The 21068-nt window shown below is 47.4% G+C and overlaps 1 protein-coding gene across 4 annotated transcripts in view; it reads left to right on the forward strand.

Annotated features, from left to right (window-relative positions):
- Positions 1-21068, forward strand: part of LOC139228935 (multiple epidermal growth factor-like domains protein 6) — a 487750-nt gene that overhangs the window by 432485 nt on the left and 34197 nt on the right. For 3 of the 4 annotated variants that reach the window (XM_070860470.1, XM_070860472.1, XM_070860473.1), the window contains 4 exons: positions 7544-7669; positions 8941-9072; positions 15116-15244; positions 17271-17402. In XM_070860470.1, the coding sequence (XP_070716571.1) occupies positions 7544-7669; positions 8941-9072; positions 15116-15244; positions 17271-17402 (519 nt within the window). The remainder of the gene's footprint in view (positions 1-7543; positions 7670-8940; positions 9073-15115; positions 15245-17270; positions 17403-21068) is intronic. The other variant, XM_070860471.1, reaches the window with a different exon arrangement.

Below are 21068 nucleotides of genomic sequence, written 5' to 3' on the forward strand. Positions count from 1 at the left end.
GATGTCACTTCGCTGCAAGTAGGCGGTCTTTGTGATGCTGCTTAAAAAGGGTCCGAAGCAAAGAGGTGCTTTATCTCCCCCGTGAATCACTCAGAGATTGATCTAGTTATCTTCTTCTTTCGTATGTGAGTAGCAAAACAAATCAAACATCAATATCTAAGTCAGATATCCAGGGCCAAAGCTTCCAGTGTAACAGCGTGGATATCTTGCAGGCTGCCTGTGAATTCCTTCTGAGGGCAGTGCTCAATGATTAGGGTCTGATTAGGAGCTCCACAGTCACATGATGGGGAGGCCTTAATCTTCCACCTATGGAGAAGGTGGCAGCATCGACCATGACCAGTTCTGAGGCGGTTGATGGTTGCCCACTGTTTGTGAGGAAGGTTTGATCCTTCAGGTTGTACTGTGGGATCCTCTATAAGGAATCCATTCCAAATGTCGCAGTTCTTCCAAGCATTTAACCATCGGTCATCAAGGCTGAGGGGAGATCGCTGAAGGGTTTCGGCGACGGTCCAAAATGATCTTCTAGATTTGAGACGGGTTGGTGGTAGGTTGTTCAAGTCGGCCTGGATCGGTATGTCTTTGTTGGTTTAGCAGTTGTATTCTCTGAAGACTGTGTATTCACGGTGTGGGTGTGGTGGTGTGATGTTTGCAATTTAGTTATGTAACTATTATACAACAACAACTTGTATTTATATAGCGCCTTTAACGTTGTGAACTGTCCCAAGGCACTTCACAGGAGTATTAAGAGATAAAAACATTTTGACAACGAGCCGCATAATTGGAAATTAGCGCAGATGACCAAAAGCTTGGTCAAAGAGGTAGGTTTTAAGGAGCGTCTTGAAGAAGGATAGAGAGGCGGAGAGGTTTAGGCAGGGAGTTCCATTTCTTAGGGCCTAGGCAACAGAAGGCACGGCCACCAATGGTTGAGCGATTATAATCAGGGATGCTCAAGAGGGCAGAATTAGAGGAGTACAGACATCTCAGGGGGTTGTGGGGCTGGAGGAGATTACAGAGATAGGGAGGGGTGAGGCCATGGAGGGATTTGAAAATAAGGATGAGAATTTTGAAATCGAGGCGTTGCTTAACCGGAAGCCAATGTAGGTCAGCGAGCACAGGGGCGATGGGTGAGCGGGACTTGGTGCGAGTTAGCATAGTTTACATAGAGTAGAATGTGGGAGGGCAGCCAGGAGTGCGTTGGAATAGTCAAGTCTAGAGGTAACAAAGGCTTGGATGAGGACTTCCGCAGCGGATGAGCTGAGGCAAGGGCAGAGACGGGCGATGTTACAGAGGTGGAAATGGGCGGCTTTAGTTATGCTGCGGATATGTGGTTGAAAGTTCATTTCAGGGTCAAATATGACACCAAGGTTGCGAACAGTCTAGTTCAACCTCAGACAGGAGTTGGGGAGAGGGATGGAGTCAGTGGCTAGGGAAGGAAGTTTGTGGCGAGGACCGATAACAATGGCTTCGGTCTTCCCAATATTCAATTGGAGAAAATTTCTGCTCACCCAGAGCTGGATGTCGAACAAGCAGTGTGACAATTTAGAGACCGTGGAGGGGTCGAGAGAAGTGTAGTGAGGTAGAGCTGGGTGTCATCAGCGTACATGTGGAAACTGACGCTGTGTTTTCGGATGATGTCGCCAAGGGGCAACATGTAGATGAGAAATAGGAGGGGGCCAAGGATAGATCCTTGGGGATCACCAGAGGTAACGATGCGGGGGCGGGAAGAGAAGCCGTTGCAGGTGATTCCCTGGCTACAATTAGATAGATAAGAATGGAACCAGGCGCGTGCAGTCGCCACCAGCTGGACGATGGTGGCGAGATGTTAGAGGAGGATGAAGTGGTCAACCATGTCAAAGGGTGCAGACAAGTCAAGAAGGACAAGGAGGAATAGTTTGCCTTCATCAAAGTCACAAAGGATGTCATTTGTGACTTTGATGAGAGCCGTTTTGGTACTGTGGCAGGGGCGGAATCCGGATTGGAGGGATTCAAACATGGGATTGCGGGAAAGATGGGCACAGATTTGGGAGGAGACAACACGTTCAAGGACTTTGGAGAGGAAAGGGATGTTGGAGATGGGACGGTGGCTTGCAAGGATGGAGGGGTCGAGGGTTGGTTTTTTGAGGAGATGGGTGATGAACAAATGAAATAAATGTATTTATTTATGTGCTCTCAATGTAAGGAAAACACCAATTATTTTCCCAGGAACCATTCAAGGAACACATTTTTCACTGTCCCAGAGTAGATCTCTTATAAAGACCCTTCCAAATCCTTTAAGTAGTCCCTCACCCGACTCACAAACCACGGCAATATATATATAAAATGTCACAAATCCAGCCATTCACCCAGAGCCTGAAATTTCCAAGCAGTTCTGATTGACCTCACGAACTTACGAACAGCTACAATTATCTGAATTTGTCTGTTCAGACCACTTCCCCATAGGCAATACTTGGCCTTCAAGGGATTGGTCAGGTTAAGAACCAAGGGTCACAATGGTGCTTCACACTCCCATGGGCAATGCCACAAAAGACCTGCTCATGGACACAATATGTGGTTAAAAATATTCGCACGGACATTGGATGTTAAGGTCAAAAATCTTCAAGATGTGATTGAATAGCAGTGGTTGACTTACGAAACTGAGAGTGGAGGTGAAGGATTGATTTATTCAACACTGGTTATAATTTCCACCATTCTGCCCACGTTTTCTATTCTGTTCACAGACCTGCCACATTAGTTATGAGATTCACGCATGGGATTGCATTCGCTTCTCCTGTCCCCTTTTGTACACATGTATATACGCTGCTAGAGAATGGGTGAATGCAAAAGATCGCTATACCGGTGAGGATCTTTCAAAGAAACCTGCACTTATAATAGCGCTTTACACAACCTCAAGACCTCCCAAAGCACTTAACTTCCAATTAAGTACTTTTGAAGTGTAGTCACTGTTGTAATTGAAAGAAGAAAGAAATACTTGCATTTATATAGCGCCTTTCACGACCACCAAATGTCTCAAAGTGCTTTACAGCCAATGAAGTAATTTTGGAGTGTAGTCACTGTGGTAATGTAGGAAGCGCGGCTGCCAATTTATGCCCAGCAAGGTCCGACAAACATCAATGTGATAATGAGCAGATAATCTGTTTTTGTTATGTTGATAGAGGGATAAATATTGGCCAGGACACCAGGGATAACTTCAAAATAGTGCCATGGGATCTTTTACGTCCACTTGAGAGAGCAGACAGGGTTTTGGTTTAATGTCCGAAAGACGGCACCTCTGACAGTGCAGCACTTCCTCAGCCTGTCAGCCTGGACTTTGTGCTCAAGTCCCTGGAGTGGGACTTGAACCCACGACCTTCTGACTCAGAGGCGAGAGTGCTACCCACTGAGTCACAGCTGACACTAATGTAGGAAACGCGGCAGCCACTTTGCCCACAAACAGCAATGTGATCATGACCAGATAATCTGTTTTTGATGTTGCAAGAAAACGTGCAACTATTGCAGTATTGAGACTTCTCTCTTAAAGCTATAAGGTCTATATTTTTATAATAAGACTTTCACTACTGCTGTGGGTGCTGGGATAACGCTGTTCCCATCACTGATGGAGAAACCATTCTCAAATCCATCTGGGCCGTGTAGAGTGAGAAGAAGAAAAGGAAAAGAAACATTCAAGGGAAAAGATGACTAGAAAAGAGAAGTTTCCCATTTAAAGTCACCACTTTAACCTTTAACCATGTTTACGTGTTGGCGCCAGGCAGTTCTTTAATATAAGGCTCATGACTGAAAATCTCACACATCAGCTTTGCCCCATGTTGACAGCTCTGCTTTTCATCAATGCTTCAAGAGCCTCACCGCTCTTATAAAAATAGCCTTGGAAAATAGAAACAGCACAGCACTATTCTTGGCAATATCTAAACACCTGACTCGGCACAGTCGGGCTTTTATATCCTTACCCCAGATGTTTTTAACTTGAAAATCTGTTTGAAGAAATGAATTTCATTATTGTGCGTTTGCTTGTCCACACACCCAGATGGTGCTGGGCTGTGAGGCACAGAATCATCAGGTAACTTCAACAAACTGCGCACCTAGCACAACCCTCATTGTCTGACCGAGCTCTCTCCAAGCCACGGGTCACTGTGTTTACCCTCATTGATGTGGGAAGAAGGTGCCGGGGATAGGGCCTGAATGGAGTCAGTTGCCCTGTGTTACTTCACTGACTGATACACGACTTGCGTTGTTTGGTGGTGCTGGAGGAGATAATGGTGCGTGTCCTGTTAGTATCATTGCAACAGGCAGACTAACTTGGGGAGTTGCTGGAGTTTTTCCTTCACTAAAAGTCAACGTGGAATTTTAGCTCATTAGTGTGCTGATAGATTGACTCAGACTTTAGGTGTAAACTTCTTGAATTTCCGGGACAGTGAGCTCCTGTTATAGTGATCACTTTAGCCAGTAGCCCAAGTAATCACCATAATAGACTGATCAGTATAATCAGAAGATGGCAATCCCCAAAGTGTAATGCTGATTCCCAGATCTACGATGTACATAGGAACATCATCCAGGAGATCCCTCTCAGGTGTACCAGGAAACAGATCCCTTGCATTGACATTAACCAACTGGATCACCATTCAAACTGCGTGAGTTTCCCTCTGAACTGTTTCCCTAACCTGATAGTGTGCAGGATGTAGGCCCACCACAGACCAGCTGGGAGATTGGATGACTCAAATAGAGGGGATTGACCAGTTATAATCATCTCGAATCGAACACCACACAGGTGGGAAACATGAAGATCAACAAACTCCGACCCAGATACTAAGACAATGGGGTCTGGTGTGTGTGGAATGGACACACACACAAACACAACACGTACGAAGTACTATTTTCTTAAAGGTTAAACCCATTTAAATTTGCTGCGGATTTTGATGATTTCTTCCCTCCAATCAAAATCACTTGGTTGAAACTGGGCACATTTGGCTCCTGAAAAGCCTCAGGGTTGGTCTTGACATTACCAACTGGATATTGGTGTCCGGTAATGTTAATGGGGCAGCATCCACATGCGTTAGGTTATTCCAAAAGAGCACATCAATGGCCCGAATGGAAAAGAATGCTTTACAGGAGTGCTGGTCATTCGTTCATGTCAGGCTCCTCCATTTGCAAACTGTGAGGTGTGCTGCCAGACTTCCTGCCCTCGTATCACCACCTTTCCCTACATTACAACAGTGCCGACACTTGAGTGGTACGTCATTGGTTAAAGTGTTTGGGACGTCCTGAGGTCGTGAAAGTCGCTATATAAATGCAAGTTCTTTCTTTTTTTTATAATGGATGGTAAACGCCCAAGATCCTGGCAGGAGTCACGCAGATCAAAAACCCTCCCCTGCAGGGCCTTGTACCACCTCCATTGGCTCCAGTTTGCATTTTCCCCTGTCCCCTTATGCTTTCAATGAGTTTCCCAGCAGGTAATTTTTGGAGTGGGAATCTCAAGCTTATTAAAGCACATTTTGACATAAAATCTACCGAAGCGTTCATTGACCCCACAAGCACACACCTGTGAATTCATTATGTCAGCGCAGCTAAGTTAGCTTTGAAGTTTCTTTGTGGCTTGGGCAAGACTATGGCAGCCCGGTGGTTCACCTGTTGTTTCCCCCCACTGTGTCTTTCTGTCCGCTGGGATGTCCACACGTTAGGCTGGGGAATGGAACACCTCCCTTTTCAGGCACCCAGTGTCGGCATCACGCAATCCCAATCCCAAGTCTGATCAGAGCAAAGCTTCAGGAACCCCTCTCCACCCCCACCCCTCCCGACTACACAAGTATGGCCACTCTGAGGCTGTCAGATTAGGGGCGGTTTTGTGGAGTGGGCCCATGCCCACTAGGAACCAGATTGAGTGTTGTTTCACATGGAGCCTTCACCCCCCCGGGGAGTCAGCAGGGACGTATAGCCTGGGATGGAATTAAACTCTGGACCCTTCAGTACATGACTCTTCTATCTCTTGTCTGTTGAACACAAGCTTTAGTACATGGCACCTCAGTGTTACTACATGGTACATTAATACAGTGTTTTAGTCCACGATACTTTAGTACACAGTGTTTCAATGGCACTTCACTGTGATATTTTGGTATATAGCGTTACAGTGCATGATGTAGTATTACCTGCCACTGCAGTATGTGGTGCTGTCGTACATGATTCTCAAGTATAATCTGCTTTTATGAGGTAAAGTTCTTTTTGGCCTTTAAAGCAGAACCAGGAATAGTAGAAAGGAATGGATTCCCACAGCCAGGACTGTGTGATGAACACCAGCAAGTTACAACGTTTGATAACTGGACAGAGTTAGTGCCTTGCTAGGGCAGTGTGTCCCATAGAAATCACTGAGACACAACTTTAGCCACACAAACTAGTTTTAATAGAAACCACCTTATACACAATACAGGTAAATGTCTCTGGTGTATTTACTTAACAAACATCTACCACCACCCAGTGTGAAACTTGGCAGTCTTTCTCTTTCATCGAGGTTTGGAATTCTGGCCAGAATTTTTCAGACCTCATATCTCTCTGATTTTGACCACCAGTTGCAAACAGGATGTGGACTTCAATGGAGTGATTGCAGAGAATCGCCAGACCCCCCCGCTCTCCCTCCAGAACCCCCCCCCACTCTCCCTCCAGACCCGCCCCACCCTGGCCCCCGCTCTCCCTCTGGACGTACCCCACCCCCACTCTCCCTCCAGACCCACTCCCCCCCACTCCCCCCCGCTCTCTCTCCAGACCCACTTCCCGACCCCGCTCTCCCACCAGACCTACCCCCCACCCCCGCTCTCCTTCTGGACCTGCCCCACCCCGGCCCCTGCTCTCCCTCTGGACGATACCCCACTCCCACTCTCCCTCCAGACCCACCCTGTCCCTGCTCTCCATCCAGTCCCGCCCCTGTTCTCTGTCTAGAATCCAATCGGATGCTCCATGCCTTTTGCCCTGTTGGTGCTGCTCCTTATTGGTTGAGCCTCCTGTTTTCTGCTGGCCTGGAATGGTTATTCCGATTGGTTGACCTGACCATGCCCATGTGCTGTACTGTTGGGTGATTCTATGATGCTGGTGGTGTTTCCATGATGCTGAAGTCTGGCTGCTTTACCCGTGTTACACACAATTTTAGCAGATATACAATAAACAGTAACTAAGGATATAAAGCACACACAGCGATCAAAAACCACTTACACACTCTGCTTTTTCTGACCATTTTACCAACAAAGGCACAAAAAGGTTAAAGTTCACATGTATACACTGCGAATATGAGTATTGAGATCACATGACCAATAACAGTGCCTATTACTCATTCTTCTTAACTAATCAAAAGTGCAATTTGCCACATCTGGATTTCCAATTAGCCACATGTGGCAAGTGGATAACGTATTGCGCAACAGCGTTCTAATGCAACAGCCTTGAACAGGTTCCAGACCTTTCCTTATAAAGCAACTGGCTTGAAAAATGTAGCGACAGAAATCACGAGGGCAGAATTAGAGGACATTACACCAGACGACTGACTGCACACGCCTCGCTTTAATTGCAGCATGTGCCAGCAACAAGTACGGCGTGAACTGTCTGCAGCCGTGTGACTGCGGGGGAGCGCCATGTGACAGTATGAGCGGACGGTGCAGCTGCCCACCCGGAAAAACAGGCCTAGGCTGCGAGAAAGGTGAGAGGGCAAAGGTCATGAGTAACGTGTCATTTTTGTGTTACTCTCCGCTAACGTAGTCTGAGCAGAATTATAGTAAAAACACGTTTTGAAACGGTTGTAAATAATCGAGGTGATGCTCCCTGCACTGACACATCCCTGAATGGCTCTGCCGATGTATAAATATTCTTTCTCACTGTTGCTCAGCTTAGTTACTTCAGGCAAGGGCACATATACACTCACACTGTCCACACTGAAGAACATAACAACATAGGAATTAGGAGCAGGAGTAGGCCATTCAGCCCCTCCAACCTGCTCCGCCAGTCAATGAGATCATGGCTGATCTGCGACCTCAACTCCACCTTCCCGCCCGAGCTCCATATTCCTAGAGTCCAAAAATCTATTGATCTCAGCCTTGAATATACTCAACGACTTATAACGGGCAGCTGCCTATATCGGGCAAATGGCGTTAATCATGTGTCGTCGCTGCAGGAGTTCATTGCAGAGGCGCCGCTTATTACATATTAAGCACGCCGGCTATTTCGAGCAGTTCACGTAAGTGCTTACCCTGTACTTACCCATGACTGCTGATTTCAGCCAAAGTCGGGTCTGCAAGTGGGTTCAGTCAGCTATTCGCATCTGGTTAAAGTGCAGTCACCTTAATGTTGAGTGTCTGGATGCGCCGGCTGATAATTAGGAGAGGCAGTCGCTCAGTGGAGACTTCCTGTGTTGGTTACTTACCTTTTTGACTTTAATGCCCACCAAAGTCAACACCAGCCCAGCCGCTATAAGCTTTGGGGATTGCATTGTGTATTTTGTTTCGGTTTTGATGTGGGTATTTGGGTAGATTGGGAAAGCCCAGCTCCGAGACCCAAACTCATAGTCCGTGCCAACTGTCCAATGGCCGCCGAGGATAGACGCCCTCCACGGTTGAATAGCTAGCGGGCACTCACTGGCGAGGCCCACTCTGGCGAGGTACCAGAGAGTGTCTGGTACTTGTGGATCCAGAGCCCACAGCATGAGCCAATCACTTCAGGAGGGAAGGGGGGGAAAGTTGGATTGAAAAGCCTCCCAGTACAGCCAGCATCATCAAACTTTAGGACATTCAAAACTGCTTTATAACATTTCTGAGGACTTTTTTTTATGCAGAGGAGGGCATGTTCCAAAAATATGTATTAAAACATTTTTGTTTGGTCATCTATCCCAGTTGGTATTTAAGCAACATTAACTCTGGTCGGATTTTTCCCGTATCCCCTTGTAACTGCTTGTGTTCCTCTGATTTCTCTGCACAGAGTGTCCGCCAGGTCACTGGGGCCTGGCCTGCCAGGGAAGTTGCCCTGTCTGTGAGAACAATGGCACCTGCAATAAGAAGACTGGGTCGTGTATCTGTCCACCAGGATTCATGGGAAAACTGTGTCAGCACAGTAAGTACACTGCCGTGCACAGCTCGATGCTAAGGGGGCACCTCAAACATTCTCAAACTCAGCACTCCCCTAATACCCCTGGCCCACTCGCCTTGAATGTACGGGCCGCCAACGTCAGGAAGCTCAGTCCTATTTTTGCTCATATTTCTTACTGGTTTCTCCTAGGAACAGGAGGAGGCCATTCAGCCCCTTGAGCCTGTTCCGCCATTCAGTTAGATCATGGCTGATCTGTATCTTAAGTCCATCTACCCGCCTTGGTTCCATAACCATTGCCTGACAGAAATCTATCAATCTCAGTTTGAAACTTTCAATTGATCCCCAGCTTCAACATCTTTTGGGAGAGAGAGTTCCAGATTTCCACTACCCAACTTATGCATATTTCTGTGAAGTCCAAAAACCATAGGGCACTAATAGTAGGGGATTTCAACTATCCTAATATTGATTGGGACAAATATAGTGTGAAGGGTATAGAGGGTGCGGAATTCCTAAAATGCACTTGAGAACTTTTTTAATCAGTATGTGACAAGCCCAACACGTGAGGGGGCAGTTCTGGATTTAGTTTTTGGGAATGAAGCTGGGCAGGTGGAAGGGGTATCAGTGGGAGAGCACTTGGGTGCCAGTGACCATAATTCAGTTCGGTTCAAGGTAGTTATGGATAAGGACAAGGTTTGATCAGGAATAAAAGTCCCAAATTGGGGAAAAGCTAACTTTGCTAAGTTGAGAAGTGATTTGGCCACAGTGGACTGGAAACAGCTACTTGAAGGTAAATCAGTGTCAGAACAGTGGGAAGCATTCAAGGAGGAGATCCGGAGGGCTCAGGCCAAATATGTGCCCTTAAAAAAAAAAGGGTGGAATTAACAATTCTCCAGAGCATCCTGGATGTCTAGGGATTTACAGGGGAGGATAAAGTAAAAAAGGGAAGCTTATGTCATATACGGATGGCTAAATACTGTAGAATATCTGGAGGAATATAGAAAGTTCAGAGATGAAATTAAAAAGGATATTCGGAGTGCTAAGAGAGAGCGTGAAAAATTCTCGGCAAGTAAAATCAAGGAAAACCCAAAGATGTTCTATAAATATATTAAGAGCAAGAGGGTAACTAAAGAAAGGGTAGGGTCTATTAAAGACCATGAGGGTAATCTGTGTGTGGAGGCAGAAAATGTGGGTATGGTTCTTAATGAATACTTTGCATCTGTTTTCACAAAGGAAAGGGGCAATGCAGATACCGCTATCGAGGAGGAGTGTGAAATTCTGGATAAAATAAACATAGTGAGAGAGGAGTTATTAAGGGGTTTAGCAGCTTTAAAAGTGAATGAGTCCCCAGGCACGGATGAAATGCATCCCAGGCTGTTGAGCGAAGCAAAAGAGGAAATAGCAGAGGCCTTGACCATCATTTTCCAGTCCTCTTTGGATTTAGGCATGGTGCCATGGAGGACTGCTAATGTGGTACCCTTGTTTAAGAAGGGAGAAAGGGATAGGCCGAGTAATTACACGGCTGTCAGCCTAACCTCAGTGGTCGGAAAATTATTGGAAAAATTCCTGAAGGACAGGAAAAATCTACATTTAGAAAGGCAAAGATTAATCAGGGATAGTCAGCAAGGATTTGTTAAGGGAAGATTGTGTTTGACTAACCTGATTGAATTTTTCGAGGAGGTAACCAGGAGGGTCGATGAGGGTAGTGCGTACGATGTAGTGTATATGGACTTTAGCAAAGCTTTTGATAAGATTCCACATGGTAGACTGGTCACGAAGGTAAAAGCCCATGGGATCCAGGGCAAAGTGGCAAGTTGGATCCAAAATTGGCTTAGAGGTAAGAAGCAAAGAGTAAGTTGATAGATGTTTTTGTGACTGGAAGGATGTTTCCAGTGGAGTTTTCGCTGGTTCCCTTGCTTTTTGTGGTATACATCAATGATCTAGATTTGAATATAGGGAGTATGATTAAGAAGTTTGCAGATGACACTAAAATTGGCTGTGTGGTTGATAATGAACAGGAAAGTTATTGACTGCAGGAGGATATCAATCTGCTGTTCAGGTGGGCAGAACAGTGGCAAATGTAATTTAATTTGGAGAAGTGTGAGGTAATGCACTTGGGGAGGGCTAATAAGGAAAGGGTATACACATTGAACGGTAGGCCACTTAGAAGTGTAGATGAACAAAGGGACCATTGGAGTGCTTGTCCACAGATCCCTGAAAGTAGCAGGCCAGGTGGATAGGTTGGTTAAGAAGGCATACGGAATGCTTGCCTTTATTAGCCGAGGCAATGAATACAAGAGTAGGGAGGTTATGCTTAAATTGTATAATACACTGGTTAGGCCACAGCTGGAATACTGCGTGCAGTTCTGGTTGCCGTATTATAGGAAGGACGTGATTGCATTGGAGAGGGTGCAGAGGAGATTTATTAGGATGCTACCTGGAATGGAGAATCTTAGCTATGAGGACAGATTGGATAGGCTAGGTTTGTTCTCATTGGAACAGAGGAGGCTGAGGGGAGATCTCATTGAGGTGTATAAAATTTTGAGGGGTCTGGATCTGGTGGATAGCAAGGGCCTATTTCCCTTGGTGGCGGGGTCAATTATGAGGGGGCATAGGTTTAAGGTGGTTAGTGGAAGGTTTAGAGGGGATTTGAGGGGAAGCTTCTTCACGCAGAGGGTTGTGGGGGTCTGGAACTCAAAAGTGGTTGAGGCAGAAACCCTCACCATATTTAAAAGGTGCTTGGATGGGCACTTGAAGTGCTGTAACCTGCAGGGTTTTGGACCTAGAGCTGGTAAGTGGGATTAGACTGGATAGCCTCTTGTTGGCTGGCGCAGATAAGATGGTAAGTACTTCAGGGCATCTAATGCGGCTAGAGTGGTCTCCTGGTCTAGTTTCGATCCCCTGGATGGATTGGAGAGGAATTTCCCCAGATTTCTTTCCCCCTATTGGCCTGGGATTTTATGGTTTTTTGCCTCTCCCAAGAGATCACATGGCTCCGGGTGGGGTGGAGTGTAAAATGTTGCGATACATGGGGTATCGCAGTTGTGTGGGGCGGACTGGTTGGGCCGGATGCTCGTTACCTGTCCGCCATTGTTCATTGTTCATAGGTTTATATGACTGAGGGCCGTGCGGCTCTTTGTCGGCCGGCACGGACACGATGGGCCGAAATGGCCTCCTTCTGCGCTGTAAATTTCTATGTTTCTATGTTTGTCCTGCTTGAATTTCTTGCTCCCAAAGGTTTGAAAAGGCTGTTCTTTAGCGCTGTTGCCTCATTGGTGGGTAAATACAAGATCTCCACACCAAAATCTTGGGATATCCGGGAATTCATTGCCGGGAATTTCCTTGGAGTGTGGGGGAAAAAAAAGAACTCGGAGCTCTGATAATGAGTCAGGCGTGAAGCGTTACACTATCTCTCGCTTGCGGATGCTGACTGGCCCGCTGTGTGTTGTTGGCGTACTCTGTGTTTATTTCAGATCTTTGGCACTTTGCATTTTCCTTTTCTTTTTATCTTTTCATATCTTGAGATGCTCTGTGCCAATAGCATTGGAATGTGATGAAGGAGTCTGAAAATACTCGTTGGCTGTGCTTACTGCGGCTCTGGTGAAGTCTCACTATCGAGCTGTTGCCCAACTCCACTCCGCACCCTCAAAGCATGTTCTTACCGCGGCCTCGAGAGATGCCAGTGCTTCTTTCCAGCTGACCAGCAAGGTGGTCCCTTGCCCAGCTCCTGGAAATCTTCATAGGCCCTGTCTCCTTGACTAACCGTTACTCCTTGACTCACCGTTACTCCTTGACTCATCGTTACTCCTTGACTCACCGTTACTCCTTGACACATCATTACTCCTTGACACACCGTTACTCCTTGACACATCATTACTCCTTGACTCACCGTTACTCCTTGACACATCATTACTCCTTGACTATCCGTTACTCCTTGACACATCATTACTCCTTGACTCGCCGTTACTCCTTGACACATCGTTAGTCCTTGACTCACCGTTACTCCTTGACACACCGTTACTCCTTGACTCACCGTTACTCCTTGACTCACCGTTACTCCTTGACTCACCGTTACTCCTTGACACATCGTTACTCCTTGACTCACCGTTACTCCTTGACTCACCGTTACTCCTTGACTCACCGTTACTCCTTGACACATCATTACTCCTTGACACACCGTTACTCCTTGACACATCATTACTCCTTGACTCACCGTTACTCCTTGACACATCATTACTCCTTGACTATCCGTTACTCCTTGACACATCATTACTCCTTGACTCACCGTTACTCCTTGACACATCGTTACTCCTTGACACATCGTTACTCCTTGACTCACCGTTACTCCTTGACTCACCGTTACTCCTTGACTCACCGTTACTCCTTGACTCACCGTTACTCCTTGACACACCGTTACTCCTTGACACATCATTACTCCTTGACACACCGTTACTCCTTGACACATCATTACTCCTTGACTCACCGTTACTCCTTGACACATCATTACTCCTTGACTATCCGTTACTCCTTGACACATCATTACTCCTTGACTCACCGTTACTCCTTGACACATCGTTACTCCTTGACTCACCGTTACTCCTTGACACACCGTTACTCCTTGACTCACCGTTACTCCTTGACTCACCGTTACTCGTTGACTCACCGTTACTCCTTGACTCACCGTTACTCCTTGACACACCGTTACTCCTTGACACATCATTACTCCTTGACTCACCGTTACTCCTTGACACATCATTACTCCTTGACTCACCGTTACTCCTTGACACATCATTACTCCTTGACTATCCGTTACTCCTTGACACATCATTACTCCTTGACTCACCGTTACTCCTTGACACATCGTTACTCCTTGACACACCGTTACTCCTTGACTCACCGTTACTCCTTGACTCACCGTTACTCCTTGACTCACCGTTACTCCTTGACTCACCGTTACTCCTTGACACATCGTTACTCCTTGACACATCATTACTCCTTGACACACCGTTACTCCTTGACACATCATTACTCCTTGACTCACCGTTACTCCTTGACACATCATTACTCCTTGACTATCCGTTACTCCTTGACTATCCGTTACTCCTTGACACATCGTTACTCCTTGACTCACCGTTACTCCTTGACACACCGTTACTCCTTGACTCACCGTTACTCCTTGACTCACCGTTACTCCTTGACTCACCGTTACTCCTTGACACATCGTTACTCCTTGACTCACCATTACTCCTTGACTCACCGTTACTCCTTGACTCACCGTTACTCCTTGACACATCATTACTCCTTGACACACCGTTACTCCTTGACACATCATTACTCCTTGACTCACCGTTACTCCTTGACACATCATTACTCCTTGACTATCCGTTACTCCTTGACACACTGTTACTCCTTGACACATCATTACTCCTTGACACACCGTTACTCCTTGACACATCATTACTCCTTGACTCACCGTTACTCCTTGACACATCATTACTCCTTGACTATCCGTTACTCCTTGACACATCGTTACTCCTTGACTCATCGTTACTCCTTGACTCACCGTTACTCCTTGACTCACCGTTACTCCTTGACACACTGTTACTCCTTGACTCACCGTTACTCCTTGACACATCGTTACTCCTTGACTCACCGTTACTCCTTGACTCACCGTTACTCCTTGACACATCGTTACTCCTTGACTCACCGTTACTCCTTGACTCACTCTGGAGCAGATCCTATTCTCACCTCTAGTTCTCCGGCCTATCAGTGGCGCTCTTTGATTGATCCCACCAGCGAGGTCCCTTCGCCGTCCATTCGTCTCCTAAACACCAGACTCATTCCCTCAGGAAAGCCAGAATACAAGTGCCTGCCAAGGCTTGGAAAAAAAACCCTCAGAAAACCTGGGATATTTATTACAAAAAGAAAGACGGGCTCTGGACGATAACTGAATTAAATATAAAAACAAACCAAAAATAATCTCTGGACTGAATGTAATATTTCCATTGTGATTTTTTTAAGAACTCTGATCTGGAACCAAATGCAATACGGCTTTATTTTTCTCCCCCAGGCTGCCCCACAGGCCGGCATGGCCAGGGATGTCAGGTGCGATGTGCTTGTGAGAACGAGGGGTCGTGCCATCCAGTGACAGGGCGTTGCACATGTTCTCCAGGATGGACCGGCCATAACTGCAGGAGAGGTAAGAACCATGCATAGCCAGCCGCCTAGGCCCCAAGCTCTGCAGGTCCCTCCCTCGAGCCTCTTTGCCTCACCGCGTCTCTCACTTCCTTCAAGACGCTCCTTAACAACCTACCTTTTTGACCAAGCATTGACCAACCTGTCCTAATAGCTCCTTCCTTTGGATCAGTGTTGTAATGTATTTGCTTCATGGGTTCTTGCTTAAGAATTCACATCAACACATTGCTATTAAGAACTAGTTGGTTTATTAGCAAAAGGTTTACCAATCACACTGCACATTACCAGTTCATCCACCAGGCTTACAACCACCTGTCTCATCGTGGATCCCCCAAACCCAACTGGCTGGGGTTTTATTGAGTCTTATGATCATCACGTGACTGGCTAAGCCACTCCCAACTCAACAGCTCAACAAAGCTGTGAGCATATTCACAAGTACATACATTGCAGGAGTCAATTTATGTCTGATTGCACTCCTGTGAAGTGCCTTCGGACGTTTTACTCTGTTAAAGGCGCTATTTAAATGCAAATTGTGGTATGAAGAGTGGGCCGTTCACAGAATCCACCAGTATAGTGTCTAAAACACAGCAGCATGTGTAGCCCATGGGTGGTAGGGATACCTGTATTAGGACTATAGGAACAAGAGCAAGTCATTCGGCCCCTTGATCCTGCTACGCAGTTAGATCATGAGTGATCTGTACCTCAACTCCATTTACCTGCCTTTGCTGAATATCACTTGATACCCTTACCCAATAAAAATCTATCTCAGTCTTGAAAGCTCCATTTGTCTGAGCATCCACAGCATTTTGCGGGAGAGAATTCCAGATTTCCAATACCCCTTGTGTGAAAAAAGTGTGATGACGCTCCCTTGTTCTTGATTACCCACTAGAGGGAATACTTTCTCCATACCTATGTATTAGAAAGGTCCCACCAATCGACCGTTACTGAGTATTGTAGGGGGTCACTCTAAGTCAGTGCTGCTAGTTGGCAGATCGAAAGTACTTGAGCTCCACCTAGAGGCTCAGTCTCCTTCCAGACACCAGCTGACATATGCTTCTCTTTACTGAGAAACCAAGGTGAAAGGTCAAGGTCCATAGTGGGGAACGACACCAAGGTGGAAATGAGAAACAAGATGATCTTTACAGAGACATCAATAGAAACCTCAGGGAGTCTGAAGTTTGCTGAGGGGGGAACCTTCCAACTTCATGTTTCTCTACATTCACTCCACCATTGGTTGGTTTATCTCCTCTCCAGTTATCTAATTAAGCAAAGCAAGTAGATAACAGTAGCAATACATTAGCAGGGTGTAACAATCCCAGAGGGTTATCAAAGTGACGTTACAACAAAGCTTACCGTGAAGTATCCTGTGAAGCGTCTCGGGACGTTTTACTGCTACATTTATTGCCCGTCCCTAATTGCTCGGAGAAGCAGGTAGTGGGCCTTCTCCTTGAACCATTCCGGCCCCTGTGCTGATGGTGTTCCCACAATGGTGTTAGGTCGGGAATCCTAGGAGTTTGACCCAACGATGAGGAAGGAACGCCGATATATGTCCAAGGATAGTGTGTGACGATGAGAGGAACTCGGTGGTGTTCCCATGACACGTAGCCAGGGCGAGCTTCTGTGGTGTCTCCTGTAGATGGTACGCACTGCGGCTACAGTGCGCCAAAGGCGAAAGGGGTGGGTCTGGAGTCCAGAGGCAGGGGCACCCATTAAGCAATCTGCTCTGAACTGGATGGTGTTGAGCTTCTTGAGTGCTGTTGGAGCTGCACCCATCCAGATAAGTAGTGAGCGTTCCGTTATATTCCTGGCTTGAGAGGCTTTGTGGGATAAGGAGGTCACAGGGTACACAGCCTCTGCCCTGCTCTTGTCACCACAGTGTTGATATGGCCGGTCCAGTTAAGGTTTGGTTAATGGTGACTATCAAGATGCTGATGGTGGGGGACTTGGCAATGGTTATAGCCAGTAGGCTCTGCCAAGAGTCCTGTCAGTGAATTGCCCATGACGTTAATCCTTGTATTGTTTAATTGAAGCATGTGATGCTGGTCGGTGGGGTCCAGACTGTGTGAACACCTGTGACTGCAGGAACAGTGATGGGAGCTGCAACACTGTCACAGGACAGTGCATCTGTGAGGCGGGTTTTACTGCTCAGCGCTGTGACCAGAGTAAGTACCGTTTACAAATACAAGCTGGAGATCACTTCATGAACTTGCCCTCCGAGGCCTGAGTGTCGCGTTACTAGAGCAAACATCAGCAATCCAGGCCGACCCGCCCATGACTTCTGCTTTTAATGGATGGACATTCATTGGGGGCATGCTCCCGAGTTCCCAAACTGTGCTCCCGATGGGTGAACCTTTGCACCAGGAGTCTGTGCTCGTGAAGTTACCTCGATAGTGTGTCTGCACGCCATACACAAAGACAGGGGCAATTTATCCCTCACCCAACATCACTACAACAGCCTCACCTAAAATAGCCATTTATCTCATTGCTGTTTGAGGACCTTGCTGTGTGCAAATTGGGTTCCCCTACAACAGTGACTACAGTAAATCAATGGCTGTAAAGCACTTTAAGACGGCCTGAGGTTGTGAAAGGCGCTATATAAATGCAAGTTCGCTCTTTCGTACAGGCATGGTGCTGAGTAAGCATTTTGCTACGTAACAACAGTTAATGAATTGTAAAAGTAGCTCGTTGTGTGAAACACTTTCAGTGATGTGAGGAGCTGCTATTTAAGTCTAACAGCTGGAAATTCAGTGGGGGCAGTAACAGCCGCTCTGCGCGCTATATTGGGCTTACTGCCCCGAGAGGACGTGGAGCGCAAAATCGCGCGCTGCACTCCCTCGCGGGGGCGGGCCGGACCGGGCGCAAAGGGACGTGAATTTTCCACGGTGGAGGGACGCGTGGCGCTGGCGGGAAGACAGGGCCCTCCCCTTCCATTCAGGAGGAGAGCCAAGCTGCCGGTTCTGCGGGAGGGAGAAGGGGCCATCGCGAGACCACCGGGGAGCGGCCTGGCACACAAGCGGGGCGCCGGGCTGCAAGATCGCGGCACGGAGACCGCGAACTGCTCTGAGGAAGGCCGCATTGTAAGTCGCCCTTTTTTAAAAAACTTTTCACCGCCGTACCTCCCCTCTCACTTTCACCGGGCGGAGCGGCTCGTGGGCGCTAGTGGTTAGCGCTGCTGCGAAGCTCCCGCGGGAAATGGTAGATGCGCGCGGCGGGGGCGAAATTCATTTGCGTCCCGCTAGAGCCCCCCCCCCCCCGACACTAAACTGAATACATACCACAACTTGCCAGAAATTGTATTCCATCCAATTTACAGCACAGGAACAGGTCATTTGGCCCAACAGGTCAACGCGGCGTGTGTGCTCTACACAAGCCTCCTCCCACCTTATCTCATCTCACCGTATCGCTATTGCCTTCTATTCCTTTCTCCCTTGTGTACTTATCCAGCTTCCCCTTAAATGCAACTATTCACCTCAACCACTCCCTGTGGTAGCAAGTTCCACATTCTCACCACTGTCTGACTACAGTTTCTCCTGCCTCGCTTATTGGATTTATTAGTGACTATCTTATATTTATGGCCCCAGTTTTGCATTCCCCTACAAGTGAAAACATCTTTTTAGCGTCTGACCCTGTCGAACCCCTTCATAATTTTAAAGGCCTCTGTCAGGTCCCTTCCCAGTTTTCTCTCTCCGAGAGAGAAGAGCCCCAGCCTGTTTAGCGTTGCGGAAGTATCGGTAACTGCGCTGTGCTTGGGACGGCTGTCCTTTCTGTGGTTGCGCCCTGATTTGGCCAATCTCAGCCTATCTCTGATGTCAAGCTGCTTTTCTCATCAAACAGTTCAGATATAAAACAATTCACATCTGGGAGAGATTTCGTGTGCAGTTGGACCCAGTGAGCTTGCTTGGCCCAGCACTGTGGCACTTGAAGGGGCATCATTTTATGCCAAATTCAACAGAAAGCAAGTGAAGTGGTGAGAGGGGAAGAGTAATGAATATCTTTGCAACTGTAGCACTTTTAATATTGAACTTCCTCTGCAGCTTTCAAAATGCTGATAAATATCTCCTAACGTCTGCAAAACTGGATTCCAATGATGAATGCTATAAATAATAATTAATATTGGTATAGTGGGACCTTGTGTGTGCAGGGAAGGGGCCCCTAGGTCAGCCTCCAAGTGGAGTAAGGTTCCCTACATAGCATAATTGTTTTTATTTTTAGTTATAACTGATGACCTTGGGGGGTTTAATAGGAAACTGAGATGTGGCAGTGGACTCCTGTGCAACTGCAGTTAGATTGATGGATGACATCCATCGACTCAGTAATGGTTGGGTCTACGTTTAGCAGCAGGGATCCCAGTCAGATCCAAACTCGAATTCACGGCAGTTCATGGAGGGAGGGGAGCGTTAGTTTATCAAGCAACATGCGGGATGCTGGTGCTAGAGCACCAATACACATGGGTGAAGGGCCGAGGCCCCTTGTACAAGACATTGTCACGGTGGAATAAAAGAACGTGCATCTATATAGCTCCTTTCATGACCTCAGGACGTCCCACAGTGCTTTACAGCCAATGAAGTACTTTTTGCAGTGCAGTCACTGCCGTTTTGTAGGCAAACGCGATTAGCCAATCTGTGCACAGTAAGCTCCCACAAGCTTCAGATGAAATGGATGGCCAAATAATTTGTTGGCATTGGTTGGAGGGATGAATGCTGGCTAGGGGATTGGGAGAGCTGCCCCGCTCCTGTTTCCATGGCGTCACGTTAATCCACCTAAACAGCAAAGGGAGCTGAGGTTTGACGCCTCATCCATAGTCGAGTGCTCAGATCCCCCACAATTATACCAAGGACAAAAACTCAGTCGGGGTCAATGGCCCCACCATGTCAAACCTGTGCTAATTCCACAAAAGTGGAATATCTATTCCAGACCCTAACCTAACCCGGTTACAGTGTCTCAGACCCATTCCTAACCCAGTTACAATGTCTCAGGCCCAGCCATAACCCAGTTACAGTGTCTCAGGCCCAGCCCTAACCCAGTTACAGTGTCTCAGGCCCATTCCTAACCCAGTTACAGTGTCTCAGGCCCAGCCCTAACCCAGTTGCAGTTCTGTCTCAGGCCCAGCCCTAATCTGGTTACAGTTCCTCAGGCCCAGCCCTAACCCAGTTACAGTGCCTCAGGCCCAGCCCTAACCTGGTTACAGTGTCTCAGACCCAGCCCTAACCCAGTTACAGTATCTCAGGCCCAGCCCTAACCCAGTTACAGTGCCTCAGGCCCAGCCCTAACCCAGTTACAGTGTCTCAGGCCCATTCCTAACCTGGTTACAGTTCCTCAGGCCCAGCCCTAACCTGGTTACAGTGTCTCAGGCCCAGCCCTAACCCAGTTACAGTATCTCAGGCCCAGCCCTAACCCAGTTACAGTGCCTCAGGCCCAGCCCTAACCCAGTTACAGTGCCTCAGGCCCAGCCCTAACCCAGTTACAGTGTCTCAGGCCCAGCCCTAACCCAGTTACAGTGCGTCAGGCCCAGCCCTAACCTGGTTACAGTGTCTCAGGCCCAGCCCTAACCCAGTTACAGTGTCTCAGGCCCAGCTCTAACCCAGTTACAGTGTCTCAGGCCCAGTCCTAACTCGGTTACAGTGCCTCAGGCCCATTCCTAACCCAGTTACAGTGCCTCAGGCCCAGTCCTAACCTGGTCACCTGCACAAACTTCTCCTTATGCGGCTCGGTGTCAAATTTCTTGTCACGTAATAATCCTGTGAAGCGCTTTGGGAAGTTTAACTACATTAAAGGCACTATATAAATACAAGTTGTTGTTGTGGATACAGTGTCTCAAGCCCAGCCCT

Source organism: Pristiophorus japonicus, chromosome 18 (genome assembly GCF_044704955.1).
Source record: "Pristiophorus japonicus isolate sPriJap1 chromosome 18, sPriJap1.hap1, whole genome shotgun sequence".
Classification (NCBI taxonomy): Eukaryota; Metazoa; Chordata; class Chondrichthyes; family Pristiophoridae; genus Pristiophorus; species Pristiophorus japonicus.